Source organism: Haematobia irritans, chromosome 3 (genome assembly GCF_050003625.1).
Source record: "Haematobia irritans isolate KBUSLIRL chromosome 3, ASM5000362v1, whole genome shotgun sequence".
Taxonomy (NCBI): Eukaryota; Metazoa; Arthropoda; class Insecta; order Diptera; family Muscidae; genus Haematobia; species Haematobia irritans.
In genome coordinates this window covers 219390898-219413810 of record NC_134399.1, presented here as the reverse complement: position 1 = coordinate 219413810, position 22913 = coordinate 219390898, and the positions used below count along the sequence as shown (strand labels likewise).

The following is a 22913-nucleotide window of genomic DNA, read 5'->3' as shown; positions in this document are numbered from 1 at the left end:
GAGTTGATCAATAGTTCTATAAAGAAACAATGATGGAAGCCAATAGGAGATGATATGGTATACAAGAAAATAAAGTGCTATACTTTTTTCTTTTTTTATTTCATTGTTCAAAAACAACAAATATAGGAACTAGCAGATTGGTAGAATTCTTGATGTTTTGGTAGATTTTGCCAAATTTTCCTCTCCAATTAAGAGGTACAAATTTTCTAAAAAAAAATAAATGTTTGCCCAATTTTCTATAATAATAAAATTTTGAGCAAATTTTCTATAAAAATAACATTTTGAAAAAATGTTCTATAGACATGGTTAGGTTAGGTTAAGTGGCAGACCGATGTATCAGGCTCACTTAGACTATTCAGTCCATTGTGATACCACATTGGTGAACTTCTCTCTTATCACTGAGTGCTGCCCGATTCCATGTTAAGCTCAATGACAAGGGACCTCCTTTTTATAGCCGAGTCCGAACGGCGTTCCACATTGACACTTAGAGAAGCTTTAAAACCCTCAGAAATGTCACCAGCATTACTGTCTATAGACATACAATGTTGACAAAATTTTAGTAAAATTTTCTATAGAAATAAAATCTTGAAAAAATTTTCTATAGAAATCAAATTTTTAGAAAATGTCTATAGACATAAAATTTTGACAAAATTTTCTATAGAAATAAAATTTTGAAAAAAATTTCTATAGAAATAAAATTTTGACAAAATTTTCTATAGAAATAAAATTTTGTCAAAATATTCTATAGAAATAAAATGTTGAAAAATTTTCAATAGAAATAAAAGTTTGACAAAATTTTCTATATAAATAAAATTTTTACAAAGAAATAATACAAAGAAATAAAATTTTGTCAAAATTTTCTATAGAATAACATTTTGTCAAAATTTTTTATAGAAATAAAATTGTCAAAATTTTCTTTAGAAATAAAATTTTGTCAAAATTTTGTATAGAAATAAAATTTTGACAAAATTTTCTATAGATACAAAATTTTGACAAAATTTTCTACAGAAATAAAATTTTGACAAAATTTTCTATAGTAATAAAATTTTGACAAAATTTTCTATAGAAATAATATTTTGACAAAATTTTCTATAGAAATAAAATTTTGTCAACATTTTTATAGAAATAAAATTTTGACAAATTTTTCTATAGAAATAAAGTTTCGGCTAAAATTTTCTGTAGAAATAAAATTTTCACAAAATTTTCTATAGAAATAAAATTTTGTCAAAATTGTCTAAAGAAATAAAATTTTGTCAACATTTTCTATAGAAATAAAATTTTGACAAAATTTTCTGTAGAAATAAAATATTGTCAAAATTTTCTATAGAAATAAAATTTTGACAAAAGTTTCTATAGAAAAATAAAATTTGACAAAATTTTCTATAGGAATACAATTTTGGCAAAATTTTCTATAGAAATAAAATTTTGACAATATTTTCTATAGAAATAAAATTTTGTCAACATTTTCTATAGAAATAAAATTTTGACAAAATTTTCTGTAGAAATAAAATATTGTCAAAATTTTCTATAGAAATAAAATTTTGACAAAAGTTTCTATAGAAAAATAAAATTTGACAAAATTTTCTATAGGAATACAATTTTGGCAAAATTTTCTATAGAAATAAAATTTTGACAATATTTTCTATAGAAATAACATTTTGACAACATTTTCTACAGAAATAACATTTTGACAACATTTTCTATAGCAATAACATTTAGACAAAATTTTCTACATAAATAGGTTAGGTTAGGATAGGTGGCAGCCCGATTTATCAGGCTCACTTAGCTTATCAGTCCATTGTGATACCACATTGGTGAACTTCTCTCTTATCACTGAGTGCTGCCCGATTCCATGTTAAGCTCAATGACAAGGAACCTCCTTTTTATAGCCGAGTCCGAACGGCGTTCCACATTGACACTTAGAGAAGCTTTAAAACCCTCAGAAATGTCACCAGCATTACTGTCTATAGACATACAATGTTGACAAAATTTTTGTAAAATTTTCTATAGAAATAAAATTTTCTATAGAAATCAAATTTTTAGAAAATGTCTATAGACATAAAATTTTGACAAAATTTGCTATAGAATAAACATTTTGGTAAAATTTTCTATAGAAATAAAATTTTGACAAAATCTTCTATATAAAATAAAATTCTGACAAAATATTATATATAAAATAAAATTCTGACAAACTTTTCTATAGAAATAAAATTTAGAGCAAAGTTTCTATAAAAATAATATTTTGATAAAATTTTCTATAGACATAAAATGTTGACAAAATTTTCTATAGAAATAAAATTTTACCAAAATTTTCTATGGAAACAAAATTTTGGTAAAATTTTCTATAGAAATAAAATTTTAAAAAAATTTTCTATAGAAATCAAATTTTGATAAAATTTTCTATTGAAATAAAATATTGAGAAAAATTTCTATAGAAATAAAATATTGAGAAAAATTCTATAGAAATAAAATTTTGAGAAAATTTTCTATAGTCATAAAAAATAAAATTTAGGGCAAATTTTCTATGAAAATAAAATTTTGATAAAATTTTCTATAGACATAAAATGTTGACAAAATTTTCTATAGAAACAAAATTTTGACAACATTTTCTATGGAAACAAAATTTTGATAAAATTTTCTATAGAAATAAAATTTTAAAAAAATTTTCTATAGAAATCAAATTTTAATAAAATTTTCTATAGAAATAAAATATTGAGAAAAATTTCTATAGAAATAAAATTTTGAAAAAAATTTTCTATAGTCATAAAATTCTGACAAAATATTCTATATAAAATAAAATTCTGACAAAGTTTTCTATAGAAATAAAATTTCGTCAAAATTTTCTATAGAAATAAAATGTCGACAAAATTTTCTATAGAAATAAAATAAGATTTTTCTTTTTGGTAGTTTTTTGGTAATATTTTCTCCAAATTGTTGGTAGATTATTTTTGGCTCGAGTGACAACCGTGATTGAGTCGAGTCAATTTTGCTCGACTCCGACTCCGGAGTCGACTCTAGGTGGTGTACCTAAATATCATTTTACAGTATTCCAATTGTAATTTTAAGGTGTAGTGTTCCAAAAATAGACCGATATAAGTGTTCTATTTTGGCATATATGTTTATATGTCCAAAAGAACTCTAATTTTAAATTTTGATATGACTCGACGACAAATCTCAGTATTTTCGGGATGTAAAGAACTCGTACATTTTAATTTCAGGCCAATAAATGAAAATACAACACAAAACTATATAGAGACCACATCAAAATATGGCTATAACAATATATATTTATAAAACCACAAAATTTCAAAAAATAATTAGGCTTCCAGAAGTTTAAGAAGTAAAATCCTGGTATTGGTCTATGTACGCATTTTATAAAAAAATAAATCACGTTGGCAGAGGTTTAATTTAAAATTACAGCTTCCAAGGACATCGGGTGTATAAGGAGATTTCTCAAGTAAATATGTAGGGCTATCTCAAAATCTGCGAAATTTCCGCATTTATTTATGGATCTCAAATAACTCTAAATTCGAAATTTCTGACAAATCCTATGAAAATTTTAGACTGGGAAAAAAATTTCTTAAAACAAATCGGAAGTTGGGTTTATATATAGGTGCTATATCACAAAATTGTCCGGTATGACCCATCTTCGAACTCGACACGCCTGCCAAAACTTTAGGTTATACTGCTATATTGCCTTAAAATTGTACCTTTATCAATAGTATATACAGGGTCAACAATCTATATTTTAATATGTTAAAAATGGACAATACAATTGATCAATCAATTAAGCCCATATTCTAGTAAAACCTACTTTTTATATCACCGTGAAATTTCACCCATATAAATACACTTTGAGTGACCTGAAATCCACTACTTCGTTTTTCGTTGTTCGATTAAAATTTTTTTTCGAAATATTTCTTTAGCTACAAAGATATGAAGTGTTTTTCAAATTTTGTTTCGCCGGAGTCGGAGTCGGGCAAAATTTCTACGATTCCGGCTCCGACTCCAGCAAAATTTTCAGACTCCAACTCCAAGACTCCCACTTCGGCTCCGACTCCACAGCCCTGATTGATACAGCATATTTTGGTGGCCATTGTGCGGTAGAAATGAAGCGAAGGATCTCCCTTTTAAGCCATTATTGGTTGCCGCCATTATTTCAGACTCTTCATTAATGTAGGTCGGATGGTATAGCTTTCAGGCATAGCCCTGTAAAATCCGATATCCTGATTGATTTCCGGTGCATTACATTTCATCCGTTCTGGTTGAAATTTGGTGCTTACTGATTTTAATTCGGGCGACTTTATTTCAAACTCTGATTCAAAATTTGTTTCATAGTTCACTATCTATTTATTGAAAAAACTGGAAAGGTCTCACCCACAGAAGGAATTCGTAAAAATAGCATAGAAAAATAAGTAGTATTCTAATGTATCCTTGTCCTTATTGCTACGTCCAGACTATAAGTTTGTCCGGTCGACGTGCTCTTGTCGAACATATCCGAAATATTTGCCATTATAAGTTAAGGGGACCTTATATGGTCGGATAAACCCTGCGACACAAACGCTGCGGCGACAAATCCGATAGTATAATGTCATGTTCGCGTGTTGCGGGGACGTGTTGGCATAAAATCAAAACAACTTTGATTTTGTCTGATTGGGTGGCACAAATCATTAGGTGTAAGGGGATGTTCGACAAACATTATCAAAAACAAATTTATTGTTACATTAAAAACAGGCATTTCTGCAATGAAATTAATGATGGATCGCCAATTTTAATTGAAAATCTAAGAAATCTAAAACAGAATTATGGCAAAAACGTAGAGAAATTCTACTTCCATTCAATGGAAATCCAGGCGAGAAGTATTTTGAATTTCATCAAGTAATTTGTAATATATTAAATGTGGAGTACTTCAGCATTCATTGTATTGCCACATATACCAGGATTTTTATTGTTTTCTTCCATTTCATTAGTAAAAAATGGCTTCAACCATAACTTCTCGTACATCTTTATTGTTTATGTTTATGCTTCTCCTTATTTTTTTCATATTGTCATCATATTTGTTCGTGCAGTGTAAGGGCAAAACTTGAACGGACACACAACAAATAGACGAACCTCTGTCGTAGTGTTTATCCGACCGTGTAAGGTCGGCTTTACGAGTATGTTCGAAAATATAATCGATACTGAAGCTTGTTCATGGGATTGATAACACAATTATCAATATTTTAATTAACTCGGACAATTCTTAGCAGTCGATCACATTGTAAGTTTCTTTAGAAACACAGGCATTCCGTCCGGATAAATTTATAGTCTGGACGGCGCATTAAGCGCGCCCTATATACACCACCCATCTGCGCTCCATCCTCTTCTTATATTCGGCACTGATGTGCTTTCAACTCTAGGGTCCATCTGACTGTTATCCCATTCTTCTTAAAATGCACCCTGCATGCAACAACCATCTGCTGCTTCATCCTCTGACGTGCCCTTCTGACTGTTATCCCACACTATTTGAGTAGTTCTCCAGTTTATTTCTTGTTTGGTCACTTCGCAATATTTTCTCTCTCTTCCGACCTTTGTATTGTTCCACTAACTCGGTCTTCGTAAACTCTCGAGGGCACCATGGCTTTCTGGCTCTACCTGACCTCGTTGCTCAGCCATGATTCTATGCAGAAACTTTTAGGTCCTGAAGGAATATTATAAAATGGATTTCATAACCGACAGATTCGAATCCTTCCTGGGTCAGAAATCCTGACCAAGTCTATAATTTTCCTCTTTGAATATTACCAAGTTAACAATGACTCATTCCTTCCTACATACTCCGATTATGCAGTATTATATCACTAACTCTTCTGCCAATTTACATCTGATGCCAAGTCTTTCCCAAACATGGTATCATGGTAGTCACTGAGTTTACTACCCAAAATGTCTTGCCCTGTGAATACGACCTTCATTCCTATACTCAAATCGAATCAAATGAAATCGAATGAAATCTGTTTCATGTCAATTACAACAATTACCTCACAATCAAATGCAATGAATGAAGGGAATACAGGAAATTCCCACAGATGGTGACACCCACTTGTCAAAAGCAGAAGTGTGACCGCATGCCGCCAATATCAGAAAGTGTGCTATGCACCAAGCACTGGGGCTGCTTAAAACACAATGCTCGAATTAAGATGTTTTGTTGCTGTGACATTAACAGCATCAACCCAAAAACACAAAATACAGAAAATGGAATAGAAAGCCACCAAGCCATAGATGGGTTGCGTGGCCATACCTACCATCTTCTGGTTTTGTCACCAGTTAGTAGTTATCACCCATTGGCAAAATCAAGATAGCAAGTGAAGTCGTGCATTACTCGTACACACGTTTCAAGTTTTCACAAAAATTGGCCACTCTCCAAGCTATGCTGCTATACCCTCCCTCTCTGTAGCCCGCCAAAGAAATTTCAAATCTCAGTTTGCCATGTCACCAAAACAACATCATTCCGCCACAGTCCTGATACATTTATCTTAAAGATGACACGTGCCGACACGTGACATTCGATGTTCTCTGCACGTGATTGTATTTCTTGTTTTTTGCGTATTCACCCCCATATCCCTGGATAGGGTACTTGGCCATCGAGTGAGATAAGAGCAAACTCACTCGCTATCAGACCATTTCCGGCTTATAAGAAGCGACCAACGTCCTTGGATCATTTCATTAGCTGCACCAGTTAGGCAATATTCATGGATAAAACTAGAATTTCCGTTACAATTGCGGGCGTATACATCCGCCCAATACTTTTGTTCATCCATTTATCGGGTGTTGTTTTACATAATCATATTATGTAACATCATAATTATTAGCAATACTATCGGTCTCATTCGTCATGGATGGATGGGCACATTGGCGCAGTTGTCATAGAAGTGACATACCGTGAGTACCTCAAATGCAATGGGACACAGGGAATTATCCCTCGAAAGAAAATGGATATGGTTAAACAGTGCATTGGAAATTTATTTACCACCAAGTCGTTAGAGAAATGTCTCAAGGAATGTCCAGTTTCTGTAAATGTATGGAATCCTCCATAACCAAATTAAGCACTACATTAAGCTGAATACATATGATACAAATCCCACCTTCTTGGCTATGTCTAGTAAATAGAGTTTTCCCCAAAAATGTTTACTTGTCTGGGGTCAAAGAAGTTGCTGAACCAAATTTGAAAATCATCTCCGCCATCGAAGATAAGGTGATATTGTATAGGTACAAGATCCGGATAGTATGATGAATGCTGAAGAATCTCGCATTTGAGCTCTTGGAGTGAGACACATTTCATGAGAAATTTCATTGCCACCAAATCGTCTCAAGGAATATTCGGGCTTCAATTATATAGAGTCTTTCATAATCCGGTTAAATAATACATGGAGCAAAAATCATGTGATGTCAATCTTCACCTTGATGCGACTGGTGAGAGGACGAGACTGGACGTATATGTAGAGCATCCAGACACCGAGATCCTATACCGATTAACGAACCACATATCATAGGGGAATGTGTCAATTGCCTCGGAAATAATGCGAGGCCAAAAAACCTACTACGTGGAGCTGAAGTCATATGAAACTAATCTTCACCTTCATGTTATTGGGTATGTCTAATAAGTAGAGTTTTATTTGAACAAATAAATTCTCCGTTACTATATACGACTCCCTCTCGAGCAATTTCTTGCTGCGGTTTCGCTAAAAATTTGCCGATCTTGGGTAGAAGATAACACCCCTCATTTGGTTCGACAGAGAGAGAGGACTTGGTGATAGTGGGTTGTCCTTCAGTGGGACGCATAGAAGTATTCTTCGGCAGAATGTGGATATGGTGAGACAATGCATGAGAAATTTCTTTGAATTTCAGCAATTGTGTGGATTTCTTCGTAAACCCAATAATCTACACCTACCGGCTATTGCCTAAGATTGCTACAACCATGGATCGAAAATAGGTGAGAGAACGGGACTGTACGTATATGTTGAGGACCCAGATACCGAGTACCTATACCGATTACCGAACCACATGACAGTCCTGCAGGTAAAAGTGCGTGTCCTAACGGAATGTATTAATTGGCTCGGAAATAATACGAGGCAACAAAACGTGAACATTTTCATAGATGAAGGCAATCACAGACATTACAGTTCGATCGTGAATCGTATTAGAATTCAAAAGAATGATCAACGAATACTCGGAATACGGCAGGATCCGCATCATATTGGTGCCGGTTCACTGGCGATAAAAGCGATAAGGCAAAGCCCATAGAGGCAACGCGGGCCGATTTAGATGTCTGCGCACAAGAGAGATACTATGGGGGTGACCTAGACAAGAAAATGTCTGGAGAACTACTCAAAGAGAGTAGGACGACATTCAAAAGGGCCATGGGAATATTGACCGAGCACCTAGAATTGAGAGTACATTTGTGTGCGCCTACTTGGAGCAGAATGACGCATATAGGGCGTGTTTTAAGGATGATGAAAACTACCTTTGTCACAGCCCACAGGAGCGAAATGTTTAGGTCTAGTCTATCGTTTCCTTTTTGCGTATAGCCTCATTTTTACATGGTTCAGCTGGCCATTGTAGAACTCATTGTTGACATTTCGTTGAAGCATTTACTTCATTTGTGCGTAATGATCTTGCTTGAGTCTCGACGTCGGTGAGAGGGCATTTCCCTCCTCCCTTTATTTGTCATTGACATATAGACAGCATCTTCCATGGTGATTCTATATGAAAACCACTTTTGGTGTCCACGACATATTGAGCAAAAGTTTGAAGGCGTTTTTCGTTGTTTTCTTTTCTTGAGTTTGCGAAACACACATGCTTCAAGTTTTTGGGTAAAACGAATTGATTGAAAGTGCTCAGAGTCATTGTACTGATGTTAATTTTTTTAGCCAATTTACCTGTCCTCATTTAAAATTACAAGTTGAAAACCACCGGCTTCAAAAAAATTTCTTACAGAAAGCTTAAATTCCACAGCAACATTCCTTCAGAATTGTACCTCCTTATCTCCCACTCAATCCCAAGAATTTTCAGCGATCGCAAATGGATTAGCCATTACAAACTTCAGGTATAACAAGCCAATCCAAGGAAAGTTTATGATACTGTAGAGTTACTAAGCTCCAGCCGTTTTGAATGTTTACATTTTTCTGTATTTGTTGGGATATATTTAAATATTCGTCTCAATGCTATATAATTACAATTTGTGTTGCCCTGTTTGGGATGTTATTTCTCAATTAAGCATGGACGTGAACCACCGTCAACAATCTACAAAATGTCATACTGTCTTGTAGACTTTAGTTCATAGGTGGCGCTAGTATATAATAAAACCAAACTTTAACCAATTTGAAGTTCTACACAGAAAACATTGTTCTGATTCGATTACGAAATTAATTAAATGAAATGGCTTCAATCATGAAAATGAAATATCAAAACCAGAATTAATTATAAATCAAAAATTATACTTTATTAAAAAATTAATTGATTTTTTCGGCACTTTCATACACAAAAGATATCATGAAAATATTTCCAATTAAAAAGTTGATTGAAACTGAAAACGTTTTCAATTAAAAAAGTAATTGATACAACTAAATTTTTAATCAAACTCGGAAGACTCAGTCAGTTGAAAAATTAAATTAACTGCTGAAAAATGTCAGCAGTTAATTTCTTAAGATGACAGATATGCCCATAGTACTATCTAACGTATTTTTATGAAAAGTCAAATAGTTACGTTTTAATTAAAAAATTAATTAAATTTTTACTTGAATCAATTAAAAATAACGAAATCAATTTCGTTTTTTAATCAAGTATTCTTTTCATGCCTCATTAAAACTGTGATTGAAGACATTTCAATGAAAAATACATTTCAATGAAAAATTTAATTAGATCAATTAATTTCGTGATGGAATCAGAAAAATATTTTTGTGCAATTAATTGTTGAATTTGATTAAAAATTTCATTGTATCTGTTTTATTTTTTCATTTTTCTTAAACTTCAATTCACTTTTAATTTGGAATTATTTTGGTAAATTTTGTCTGTCTACTTCAATTAATTTCTTCAATATACGACCCATTTACTGTTGATGTGATTTTGGCTTTTTAATTCAAAATTGAAATTTAGAACATATTATCCCTTGGCACCCACTTGGATATCTTTCTAATTTTCTAGCTGTGCGCCGGTTATGGATTGCTAAGCATTAACCTTGGAACCCTTTTGAATTCAATTATATTAAAAACACTGAGAAATACATGCATTAATATATGTTTGCATTATATTTGAAAGCATGTTAAATTCAAATATTTGTCAAACAAGCATGCCATTGGATGGTATATACAAACATAATGTCGGATATTCAAAACACAACTAGCTACAGCGGTAGACGACTGAATCCAATAACAATAACACAGTGGACTTGTTTGTCGTCACCATTGTGTTAACTGACAGATTATATTGTGTTTATATATGGTCCAGGTGAGATTCACAAAAATCCCCAAGCAAATATAAACAATCTCTTTGGAAGAAAACACGACTGAGAGATGGATGTCGCAGACACAAATAACAAAGTAATTGACTTGGAAATTGATGAGGCTGAGGTGAGTTAATAAGAACGCAAAGGATGCATGGACCGACATTCGTTTACTTTCATTTTTCAGGAGGAAGCTTTACTTAAATCCGATGATGAAAATGATGGACCAAAGGCAAATGTATCACTTTCTGTGTTACGGCCACCATCTGTGGTTGAATTAGTTGAGGATAACTCTCTATTGAATGGACCAATACCTTTAGAATTGGGGAATGGCGATGATGAAGACATGTCTCTAGATAAGGAAATCGCCGATGTGGTGGATGGATGCGTTATAGATGATGACAGCGACTTGAATGAGGATGATGATGAGGAGGAAGAAGATGAGGAAATTAAATCTCTCAAGGAATTCCAAACAATATTACAGGAATTGCAAAGTAATCAGTATGCCTATGATAAATATGTGCGCCTTTGTGAATTATCACAGTAAGTTGAATGAAAGCTATAAAAAAAATGGTATGAAATACATTTCTTTTCCAGCACAACGGGAGACTTGGATAACATTAGAACAGCTTATACTATGTTTTCTAATGTGTATCCCCTAACCCCAGAACTATGGCAAAGGTATATTGGAGTGGAACAAACTTTAGCCCAGTCTGATAGTGAAATTCAACAAGTACTTGAACTGTTTCGAAAAGCTCTTGGCGACTACTACTGTAAGTAAGAAAACTCCGAACATTTCAGTTCGATAATAACTGAAATATTTTTCATTAGCCTGTGACCTGGCCTTGGCATATGCAAATTTTGCAAGTCGAAGTCCTGATGCTGCTAATGTTTGGCGTGAGTTACTGGGAACATATGGTCTTAGTTGCTTCCATGGCCAACAGTTTTTCCGATTATATCGCAAACTTTTTTCCGAGGATGTCAATCGAGAGGAATACATTAAAAGTTTCCTCCTTGAGCTTCGCTATCCTCTCTATCACATGGAAGAAACATATATAGAATTTAAAGTGTATTATGAGAAAAACAAGGAGATTTTGTCATCGTTGGATATTGATTGGGAGCTAATAGATGCCAAATATTTCAAGGCCAAAGAACATTTGAAGAAAATCTTACCGTACGAGGAAAAACTGAAAACCATACCAGCCAATTCATATCGTGAAAAATGCGAAGTATACTATGAGTATATCAAAGATTCAGACAAGTATCTGGATGAAAACATCCTGCAGACCTTATATGAGCGTATGGTGGCTGATTGTTGCCTAAATCCTGAATGTTGGCTAAAATATATTGATTTCATCGATTATCGTGATGAGTTTGGACGACCAAAGGATCTCCAGAGTTTGCCATTATATGAACAAACACCGGATGATATCTGTCAAAGAGCTCTACGCAATTGTACCTGGTCTTCGGAGTTGTATATAAAGCGTATGCAATTATTGGAAAAATCAGATCAACCAAAAACAGCTGTCCAAGAGGTATTGGAAAGTGCTGCAGCAGCAGGCTTTCAATCGCCAGAACCAGCAGTTGCTGTCTGGTTGGAATATCTGACATATTTAAGACGTCACACCGACTGGTCGGATGTGGACGAATGTGATATAGTGAGAAAGAATTTCAATTTGGCATGGACGATACTCGGTCAACAATGGGGCGTTCTAGCCGATTGTAATTGTGAAATTCTTCAATTCTGGGGTCGTTTAGAATATGGTCCGTTACAAGATCCAAAGAAGGGTAAAGAGCTGTGGACTACAGTAATGGGTGAGTTGGGAAATGCATTACGATAATGATATTTTGTTATTTGCGAGAATTTTAACACAACTAAGATCTGACAAGTTCAGCTATTCCTACTACTAAGTGTCTGGAAATGATGGCAATTTGACTAACTTGGACATTGACATTGTCTTAAAAATATATATTAAATTTAGGGAAATGAATTTTTAACGTTTTCACCTGTTAATTATTATTTTATTCTTCTAGAGAGTGCTGATAATGCTACCAAATCAGGTCTTTGGATAGAATTCGCCCTATTGGAAATGAGAAGAGACTTGGAGGCAACTAGAAAGTAATGGATCTTACATTAATGGTGTTACATAAAAATTGTTATAATTTCAAAACGTTTTTTTTTATTATTTTAGATTATTTAGCAAAGCTTTAAATACGCCAGGTATAGACAATCCCATGGTAATTGCTTCTGCCTGGGAACGGTTTGAACGATGTAATGGCACAAGAAAAACATTAAACAATTGTTTGAAGGATTGCAATCGTTTTAAGCTACACTACAACGACAATTCTGCCAATCAAAAACCTAAAGGATCCAAACGAAAATCAGCATCACAAAATGAAAATAGTGTTCCTCCTACAAAACAAGTCAAAATTTCCGAAGATAAAGAGAAAACCAAGGCTGCTGGTTCTAAGAAAGAACATCAAGTAGCTTTCAAAGAACATGAGAATCAAGAAATAGATAAATCCAAAGATCATTTACGAATATTCCTTTCCAATTTGGACTATAATTTATCAGAGGATGATATACGTGGACATTTGCCAGAATTAAATATTGTATCAATCGAATTGATACGTTCAGGAAATGGTCGAAGTCGAGGCTTTGGTTATGCCGAATTGGCAAGTGAGGTAAAATTAGCCCTTTGCAATACCACATCATTGTCTAATTGTTTCTCTTTTGTACTTTTAAGACGGATGTTGAAAAAGCTTTATCTTTGGATCGCAAAGATGTGGGTGGAAGACCTGTATTCATATCTAGCGTTTTAAGAGACAAAGAGCAAAGGCAGAAATTTAAGTATTCAGGTAATTATTGATGTAACTACTTCCCAGTGTTGCCAGTATTGGAGATTTCCCCAAATTGGGGATAATTGTTTGTGGATGGGTACGAAAATTTTGAGTTGCGTAGTTGGGGATTTTCCATAAATTTTAGGAGTTTTTAGAAATTGGTTCGCTAAAAAAATCAGGCTTTTTTTTACACAGCAAGGTACATAGCACGACGACAGCCTTGTATGCCATTTCAGCAAACATCAATATGGGACACAATCAGCCCAAGCCGTGTCACAGGACAGTCCTCGTGGCGCTTAACCTATCGAAGGCATTCGATACGGTCAACCACACTATTCGAGGATATCGAGAATACGTCCCTACCGGCAGGAACCAAGCGTTAGGTTCTGAATTATCTGTGCGGACGCCAGTCGTACGTGAAATTCAGGGACAAGAAGTCAAAACCCCGTAGGGTTAAACAGGCAGTTCCCAAGGGTGGGGTGATATCTCTGGCACTGTTTAACCTCTACCTGTCCTCGATTCCACCCCCTCCTGACGGCGTCGATATTGTATCATACTGTACAATTATGGCATCCGATCGGTTGAACATCTACCTCGCTGATCTTGCCACACTATTCACTACATGGACGGCGGAAGTATGCAGGCAGTTGACGGCGAAATAATTCCGACCACAAATTACCCCAAGATTCTCGGAGTCACATTCGACATCCTATTTAAGTCTTCCGCCTGCAATTTGTGATAAGCTCCGCGGTAGAAACAACGTCCTCAAGTCGCTTGCCAGCAACACTTGGGGTGCGGACAAAGAAACCTTGTTGACTACATATAAGCCAATTGGCCGGTCAGTAGTAAACTATGCAGGGGTAGTGTGGACACCTCAAGCGACACCTGTCAGAACGCTGCCCTTAGACCTGTCAGAACGCTGCCCTTAGAACTGCAACAGAATGTCTCCGCAGTACACCTCTGGATCACCTTTATGCGGAGACCAAGATCATCCCAGTGCGTCGACACAGTTATATGTTATCAAAGCAGTACCTCTTGGGTTGCTATCGAAGCAGTCATCCAAATCACCATCTTGTGGATAGACAACCTCCACCAAGGGTGGTTGATCTTTAACATATAGAGCACGAGATTCAGCGTTATAAAAGAGAGCCTCTAGATCAGGCAGCATACCGGACAGGTCTGAACAGGATTCATGAGGATACTGTAGTTGAAGCGGTGAGAAGCTATGGAGTCCGACCACCGCCCATAGCACCGGAGGAGAGAGACCTCCCTAGGCGGACCAGGGTACCTGACGTGTGTCCCATCTGAAACCAAGGGCCACATGACACTCGGTATCTTTTCGTTTGCCCAGCTAAGCCTACCCGTCTCACCACCAGATCACTCTGGACACACCCCATTCTTGTCGCAGAGTTCCTTGATCTGGCTACTAATTGAACTACATAAGCATAGAACAAAATGGATGAAACTGCATTATAAATTGTTACAACAACAACGTGAGAGGACTCTGCCCTAAAATTTGCCCACACATCAGTGTTTGTTCTCTGATTTAGACAATATATCCCATGATGAAGGTGGTTGACATTCATATTGATCTACCACCAAATTTTATTATTGGGGATTGGGGATTTTTGAAGACTAAGCGGGTCCCATTAAATAACTTTTTGGGATATTACAGGATATACAACAAAAAATTTTTTTGGTTCTTGAAATTACTTTGGATAACCTTTTGAAAGCTCTAAATTTCACGGATTTTTGTTCGTTAGATGACAGAAAACACCGTCAGTTTTAGCAGTATTGTTTTCCTATTTGTGAAAGATCGATTTAGAATTTCACCACGGCGAATTTTGAAAAGTGTCATGGCCGATGTCTTGAACTGCGACTATCTGAATCAAATATAATAGAATTCATAATGAATAGATAACTTAGAAGCTCTTAAATTTCTATTTATGCTTTTCCAGCCGAAATGGAACTTCAAAAACTGTTTGTAAAAAGTTTACCAACAGATGCCACACAAACCGAAGTAGAAGATTTATTTAAACAATATGGACCATTAAAGGATGTTCGACTAGTTTATCACAAGTAAGTGGAATATGTAGATATTAAATAACATCATAAAAAAAACATATATAAAAAAAACAATCTTTATCACTGTAACATCGTGTAGAGTCAATAACTAGAACTAAACAAATATATCATTTCATTACAGATCGGGTAAATTTAAACAAATCGCTTATGTGGAATACTTACAAGAATCGTCGGCAGGTAAAGCTGTCTTAGCATTGAATGGCAAAGAATTAAGAGGACATTCGGCAAGTTTATAGATTTTTGGTATATAACCGATTTAATTTAACCATTTGTTTTGTTCCATTTATTTACAGATATCTGTTGCTATTTCTGCCCCTCCACCAAAACCTTCTACCAGTGCTACTGTTAATCCAATGAAAATGTTAGGTCTATCTACTAAACGTAAAGCTTTCGAACAGAAACCGCGTATGTCACTCATACCCATGGCAGTTCGGAAGAATTTAAATAATAGTGCAGCTTCGAATTCAACATCTGTAACACAAACGCAAACAACATCTAATAGCACAGAAGCTCCAAAAAGCAATGCAGATTTTCGAAAACTTCTCACTAAGTAATTTTTGTGTGAAATAATTTTTCACTCTATATGTCTTTTCTAATTTAATATTTATGTATATGTATATAATTATATACAGAAAAAAAAACGAAAGAAACTATGTAATTTTTAAACAAAATCTTTTGGTTATATCTGGAAGAGAATAAGAAATTCGGATTAATAAAGATTTAAATTTCACGACATTTGCTTTTATTTATATGATGTGCACGCTAGACTATGAAATACAAAAACAGCAGATACGATTTTCTACAGGGGATGTTCTAATCGTTAGAATCATTAGAATTTAATGCTATACACAAAAAAATATTTTTTTATTCAATTACGAAATTAATTGATCCAATTAACTTTTAATTGAAATGTCTTCAATCACATAAATAATAGTATCAATCACCACAGTCCATTAGAAATTAATTGATCCAATTAAAAAATTAATTGATAAAACTAATTTTTGTGATTGATTTTTGTTTCAAGTAAAAAAAATGTTGAATCAACTAAATATTTTATCGAATATTTTTTAAAACTCAATTAAAAATTTAATTCTTGATATTTTTTTCTGTGTATATACAAAATCCACTTATGGAATATCCCCAATTAATTCTTTTGCGCAGAGCTTAATGAAACGCAGAACTATAAAGGCATCCATAGGTAATCTTGTAGGGAAAAAAACTCGCCTGAGCTATCAAATTAAAGGGTGATTTGTTAAGAGCTTGATAACTTTTTTTTTAAAAAAAAACGCATAAAATTTGCAAAATCTCATCGGTTCTTTATTTGAAACGTTAGATTGGTCCATGACATTTACTTTTTGAAGATAATTTCATTTAAATGTTGACCGCGGCTGCGTCTTAGGTGGTCCATTCGGAAAGTCCAATTTTGGGCAACTTTTTCGAGCATTTCGGCCGGAATAGCCCGAATTTCTTCGGAAATGTTGTCTTCCAAAGCTGGAATAGTTGCTGGCTTATTTCTGTAGACTTTAGACTTGACGTAGCCCCACAAAAAATAGTCTAAAGGCGTCAAATCGCATGATCTTGGTGGCCAACTTACCGGTCCATTTCTTGAGATAAATTGTTCTCCGAAGTTTTCCCTCAAAATGGCCATAGAATGGCCATTCACCGTAACGTTGCGTCCAACAGCATCTTTGAAAAAATACGGTCCAATGATTCCACCAGCGTACAAACCACACCAAACAGTGCATTTTTCGGGATGCATGGGCAGTTCTTGAACGGCTTCTGGTTGCTCTTCACTCCAAATGCGGCAATTTTGCTTATTTACGTAGCCATTCAACCAGAAATGAGCCTCATCGCTGAACAAAATTTGTCGATAAAAAAGCGGATTTTCTGCCACTGATTTTGGTAATCAAATTCAATGATTTGCAAGCGTTGCTCGTTAGTAAGTCTATTCATGATGAAATGTCAAAGCATACTGAGCATCTTTCTCTTTGACACCATGTCTGAAATCCCACGTGATCTGTCAAATACTAATGCATGAAAATCCTAACCTCAAAAGAATCACCCTTTATAAGAATATCTTCAAATCATCAGCAAACAACGAAATCCTAGAATCGGTTGTGAATTATGAATGAAGTGGCTATTAAAATTCTGGGAAACATTGATACATTTTTAAAGTCAGTTTGGTTATACCAGTCGCTGTTTCAACTTGTTGTTATTAGTATTAAAAAAATATGTCTCAAAATATTTTTTGGTCGGTCTGCACAAAGATTAAAGATTTGAGGAAGATGGCAGATTGGCTTGCGTCATACCAAATGTTGCATTTACCAGATTAGTTTAATACATGTTTGTAATCTTTTAGTTGTTTTTAGTTTAAATTTTTTAAATGAAAAATTTAATTTTCTTAACGAAACAATGTTAAATTTTAGGCAACAACAAAAAAAAAATTGGTACGTGGTGTAAGTATATAGTCTCTAGCAACTATGAAAAAGTAGTACATATCGGTCCATAATTATATATAGCCCCCATATCAACCGATCCACAGATTTGACCTCCGGAGCCTCTTGGAGGAGCAAAATTCATCCGATTCGTTTGAAATTTGGTATATTGTGCTAGTATATGGCCGCTAACAAACATACCAAACTTGGTCCAAATCGGTCTATAGTTATATGGAGCCCCCAGATAAACAGATCCCCAATTACACAAAAATTGGTCCATATCGGTTCTTTAATGTATATAGCTCCGTATAAAACGACTCCCATGTTTCAATTCTGGCACTCTAATTACCGTGCAAAAGTTCATATCACATCGTAATTATTTGTAGACTTCCCTATATGTACCGGTCAAGAATTGAATTATATACGTATTTAATCTGCTTTTTGTTGTCTAATATATACCACGTATGGACTAACTTACAATTTAGAAGGCGATGTTAAAATGTTTTAAGATATCTTGCTATCGGCAAGTAAGTAAGCAAGTAAGTATTACCACAACCCACGTAGTTCGATTGTGGATGACAGTCTTTAGTATAAGTTTCTACGCAATCCATGGTGGAGGGTACATAAAATTCGGCCTAGCCGAACTTACGGCCGTATATACTTGTTTTAAACCCAATTAAGACTTCAATTGGAAAAATGTTCGTGAATTTTTTTCTGTGCACGATCAAGTACAATAGTCATATCAACAACACAATCGAGCCACATATACTGTTACGTGTGCCTATATGCGGCCCAGGAATGACCATCAGCTCCGCCTAGCTCTAGTGGTTTCTCCCTCAAGGTGGTCCATCCCGTCATTCCAGCCCTAGGCCCGTATCAATAAACACAAATGTTCCAAAACTCAACAATAACAAACAACAACAGATTCCTTAAAGTGGGAGGTGGATGGAAACCTCCAGTCGCCCGCCCTGCCATGGTCATGAGGATTCCCCTCCATTCATCATGACCCCTAAAATCCGCTCAAACCCTTACCACTTACCTCACGTTAATCCTCCTTTGTTCTAAAGAATTACCACATCATGATTGTATTATCAATTCAAGACATAAACATATTTATTAAATTAAAAGCAAAAAAAACCTAAATCCTAAAAAAAAAACAAAAACACATTTAATTCCTTATACCTAAACCGCCGTTGGACTGTATTGAACAATATACTATGTTAATTAATATATGTAACAATTGTAAGTAATAAAAAAAACAGAAAATATCGAAAACCATTAAATCCTATCCAGTACATTTAACCAACCAAAATCATACATAATAAATAATTCACAAAAAAAATGTTTCAACAATACCGAACATCTTTCTTTTTTTTTCTTTCTTTTAATTAAATGTATTCCGGTCTTTTGCAATGAATCATTACTTAATCGGGAAACTGCAAAGTAATCTGTAAATAATTTAATCATTCATCACTTTATACGACTTGGTCGACAATTCATAAACCCTAGCCACATCCTACCTAAATGAGCTCAAATAGAGAAGGAACATGCCTAGACTGTTACTGACCACAAAAACAAACGTAAAGACAAATAAAACTTTGCAACTCACAGACTAAAAAATGACTTTTTAACACCACGACGACGGAATATTGGAACACCTTTGACAATATAATATATAAAATATAATAATCTAATAACAAAATAAATATCAAATTATATATAAAAAAAATAATTAAATATCAAAACTTTAAATATGATAAAAAAAAACTTAAACAATGGTTGATTTGCAAAGTTCACCAAACAAATCAAAATATTCAAATATCAATGTATTGGTGTCCCTTCTCTGAGGGGTTCATATAGTGAATTGTATTTTTTTTTGTTGATGATTTAAGGCGCTAATACCGTAATACCCCTTAGCAACAGATATCGTATTGGTTTCCCCCTTATAATTCTACGACCAGGTTACGGGCGATTCAGCACTGGCGCTAGATGGAGCCACAACCCAACTGGGTGACACACAATCAGGAATCGATTTACTAGCTCAACCGTTTTCCTCTTTCAAAAACACAATGTTCTGGGGATGCGCCTCCGCGACTATGCAATAAAAACTATACCGTCCTACCTTTCTTTCTGGTGTGGAATACTGTTGTGTGGTGCTGACCAATTTCGTCACTCGATAGTCAGACGTATCGCTAAGCAATCTTTCGTAGTACCGTGCAACCTTCGCCAGAACTTCTCTGATGCAATGGGTCTTACACACAGTCTTGAAATACTTTCCAATCACGGTCTCGATTTCCTGAAGAAAACCCCAAGCCTCCTGACGTCTAGGAGGTTTTTCTATCTATAGAAAAGAGAATAGCACTTTCTCATATGTTTCAAAGCACTAGTATGCCAATTTCAACTTACATTTTTCTCTCCTCACTATCAATTAAAATTCATAGAAATTAATAAGGTGAAATCTACCGGAAATCGAGTAAAATTTCTGCATAACCACTACAAAACCGAAATTATTTAAATTAATTTTCACTCAACTGTTCTTTTAAACCAAAACCACTCACGTTGACAATTATAAAATAAAGCACACCACACCTCGTTATAATTCTGTGCACGATACACGCTACTTGAAGCAGACTATTCGCGAAACTCAGCCAAATACCCCCTTTTATAATCTCTTCCCAGCTCAATCTCCTGTAGCCATATTTTAATTTGTTGTAACTACATTTTTCTTTTGCGTCGAGTATCCTCAATGCGTCCTTGTCTTTTCCCCACAATTTTCACTCAATTCAAATTCCCTCGCAACGTTTTACTATGAATGAAAACAGCTTTATCTATCATCATGACAACAACAATTTTGGTGTAGCGTAGTGTACTTTACCAATTTTAATCTGGCAATGCCGCTCGCCAATAGCAATCGATAATCTTCAACAGCTGTTTCAATTAATCCGCACATTTCTCACCAGCAACCAGACCAACCACACACAAAAGCCAAAAAAAATAAAATAAATTATACTTCTAAATTCCCTGGGGCACCCTGAGACATGTGAGAAACCGGCCAGATTCGGTTCGGGATCTTCCAATGTTTTCTCCTTTGAGAAGAAAACATTGGATAGATCCAGAACATGAATCCCCCAAATGTTTCACATGTCTCAGGCACTGGAATCATGGAGAGCAAAGTTGCACCATTCCAAGGGCACCCTGCCACGTGGTAACGAAATGGCCAGATGTTGTGTTAGGCCTCCGCGATGACTTCTTACCGCTGAAGTCCCCAGGGGAGTCCAACACTCACATCCCCAAATTCGTCACCCGTTTCAGGCATAGGAATGCACAACATTTTTCAAGCCAACATGGCAACATAACCACAGCCATCCCTCCAGCTCCCACAACTTTGTCCAATACAGGGCCGGGACAATGTGTGGCATTGGAGACCCCCCAAGTAAACAAAAAAAAAGAATTTCTTGCACTGGAGGGGAACCTCACGTCGATTCTTCCTTCCTTTTGGGTCGCAATATAATTGGTCACGCAACAATACACCCGGGCTTACAAGGAATCGCAGAAAGGACTGGTGTGCGTGATCCACCGCGAATCAGTCAGGTAGTAAATCTGTGTGCCAACGTGGGGAACGCCCACACCCTGAGCATCACAGCCGTGCATAGCATCTCTATTAGGGAAGTATAAGTAAAACAGACCATGTCATAGGAAAATTTACTTTGTGACTATTCTATATTGTTCCAGATCTCCCGTGTCATTCGCTGGATGTAATTAATTCCTGTACGTTTCCTTCGTCGTTATAAGCACGCGTACGCCTATTTTGAATCCCCGATCATCGACCCGTATACTTGCTACCAATAAACAGTCATACATCCTTATGGAATCAACTCATGAAAAATCAGGTACTTTGGTATATCTATATATCACAGAAAGGATAATTCGCAAATTATCCAGAGCAAAAATACCTCTTTGGTTACGTTTACGGGTATAATTAATTTGAAGCTACTTAAACCATAACAATGTTGGTATATACACAACAAAAAAATTTCACCAACATTTTCCCACCTAAACTTTTAATTGAATTATAAAAACTATACAATTAAAAAAACGAAATTAGTTCGGCAAATTTTTAAATGCAACAGATATCAACCCGAAAATCAATTGTATCATTTTTGTCTGTTTTTGTTTGTAACCGTTTATTTTCTTCATTGACTTGGTGACTGACACTATTATTTCTGTGATTGAAGACGCTTTAATTACTAAATAATTGGATCATTTAATGCCGTGATCGAAGACAAGAAATATTTCTTTCTGTGTTTTGACAACACAAATTGAAACATTAACTGGTTCTAAACAAGGAATTTCTTTCCAAAACCGTTAACCGAATGTTTCTTAAACTTATGACCTGTTCTGTATCCCGAACGATAGATTTCATTCGTACTCCAAAGGGGAGAAAGTTGATTAAAATTCTTCTATCTTGAACGGCAAGTCATATTTCGTTGTCGAGTAATACCTGATCCTATGCACAGAAAAAATATCACCAAAATATTTCCAATTAAAAAGTTAATTGAAGTTGAAAATTTTTTTTTTAATTAATAAATTAATTGACACAACTAACTTTTTAATCAAGATATTAACATTAAGTTAATTAAGTCAATAATTGAAAATTTCTTAAATTTTTAATAAAAAAAATAATAGTTGATACAATTAATTTTGTAATCAAGTTTGGAATACTAAGTCAGCTAAAAAAAAAATGATGAATTTTTTTTCAATTTTTAATTAAAAATATATATCAAACAATCAATTATTAAACCAAATAAAAACTCTAAGCTAATTCAAAAGGTAATTGAAATTAGTAACCTTTTTAAATTTAAATATTAATTGTGTTTTGCTGTTAACATCAATTAAAATTTTAATTGAATCAATGAAGAAAAATAATTGAATTTTGCTAATGACATCAATTAATTTCGTGATTGAATCAAAACAAATTTTTTTTTTTGTATACAATCAGTGTCACGACAAAAGTAAACGCATTTTTACCATTACTCCGGCCGAAATTTTGAAATTATTTATTTACGATAATTAAAGTA

At 34.5% G+C, this 22913-nt stretch overlaps 1 protein-coding gene across 1 annotated transcript; it reads left to right on the top strand.

Moving 5' to 3' along the window:
* Positions 1-10443: 10443 nt before the first annotated feature.
* On the top strand, positions 10444-16130 carry Rnp4F (RNA-binding protein 4F). The gene is made up of 10 exons (XM_075302960.1): positions 10444-10601; positions 10662-11017; positions 11072-11247; positions 11306-12289; positions 12509-12593; positions 12667-13159; positions 13222-13333; positions 15274-15394; positions 15522-15624; positions 15694-16130. Exons 1-10 carry the CDS (start codon positions 10545-10547, stop codon positions 15952-15954), a joined length of 2748 nt encoding a protein of 915 aa, XP_075159075.1. The 5' UTR covers positions 10444-10544; the 3' UTR covers positions 15955-16130.
* The last annotated feature ends 6783 nt before the right edge of the window (positions 16131-22913 follow it).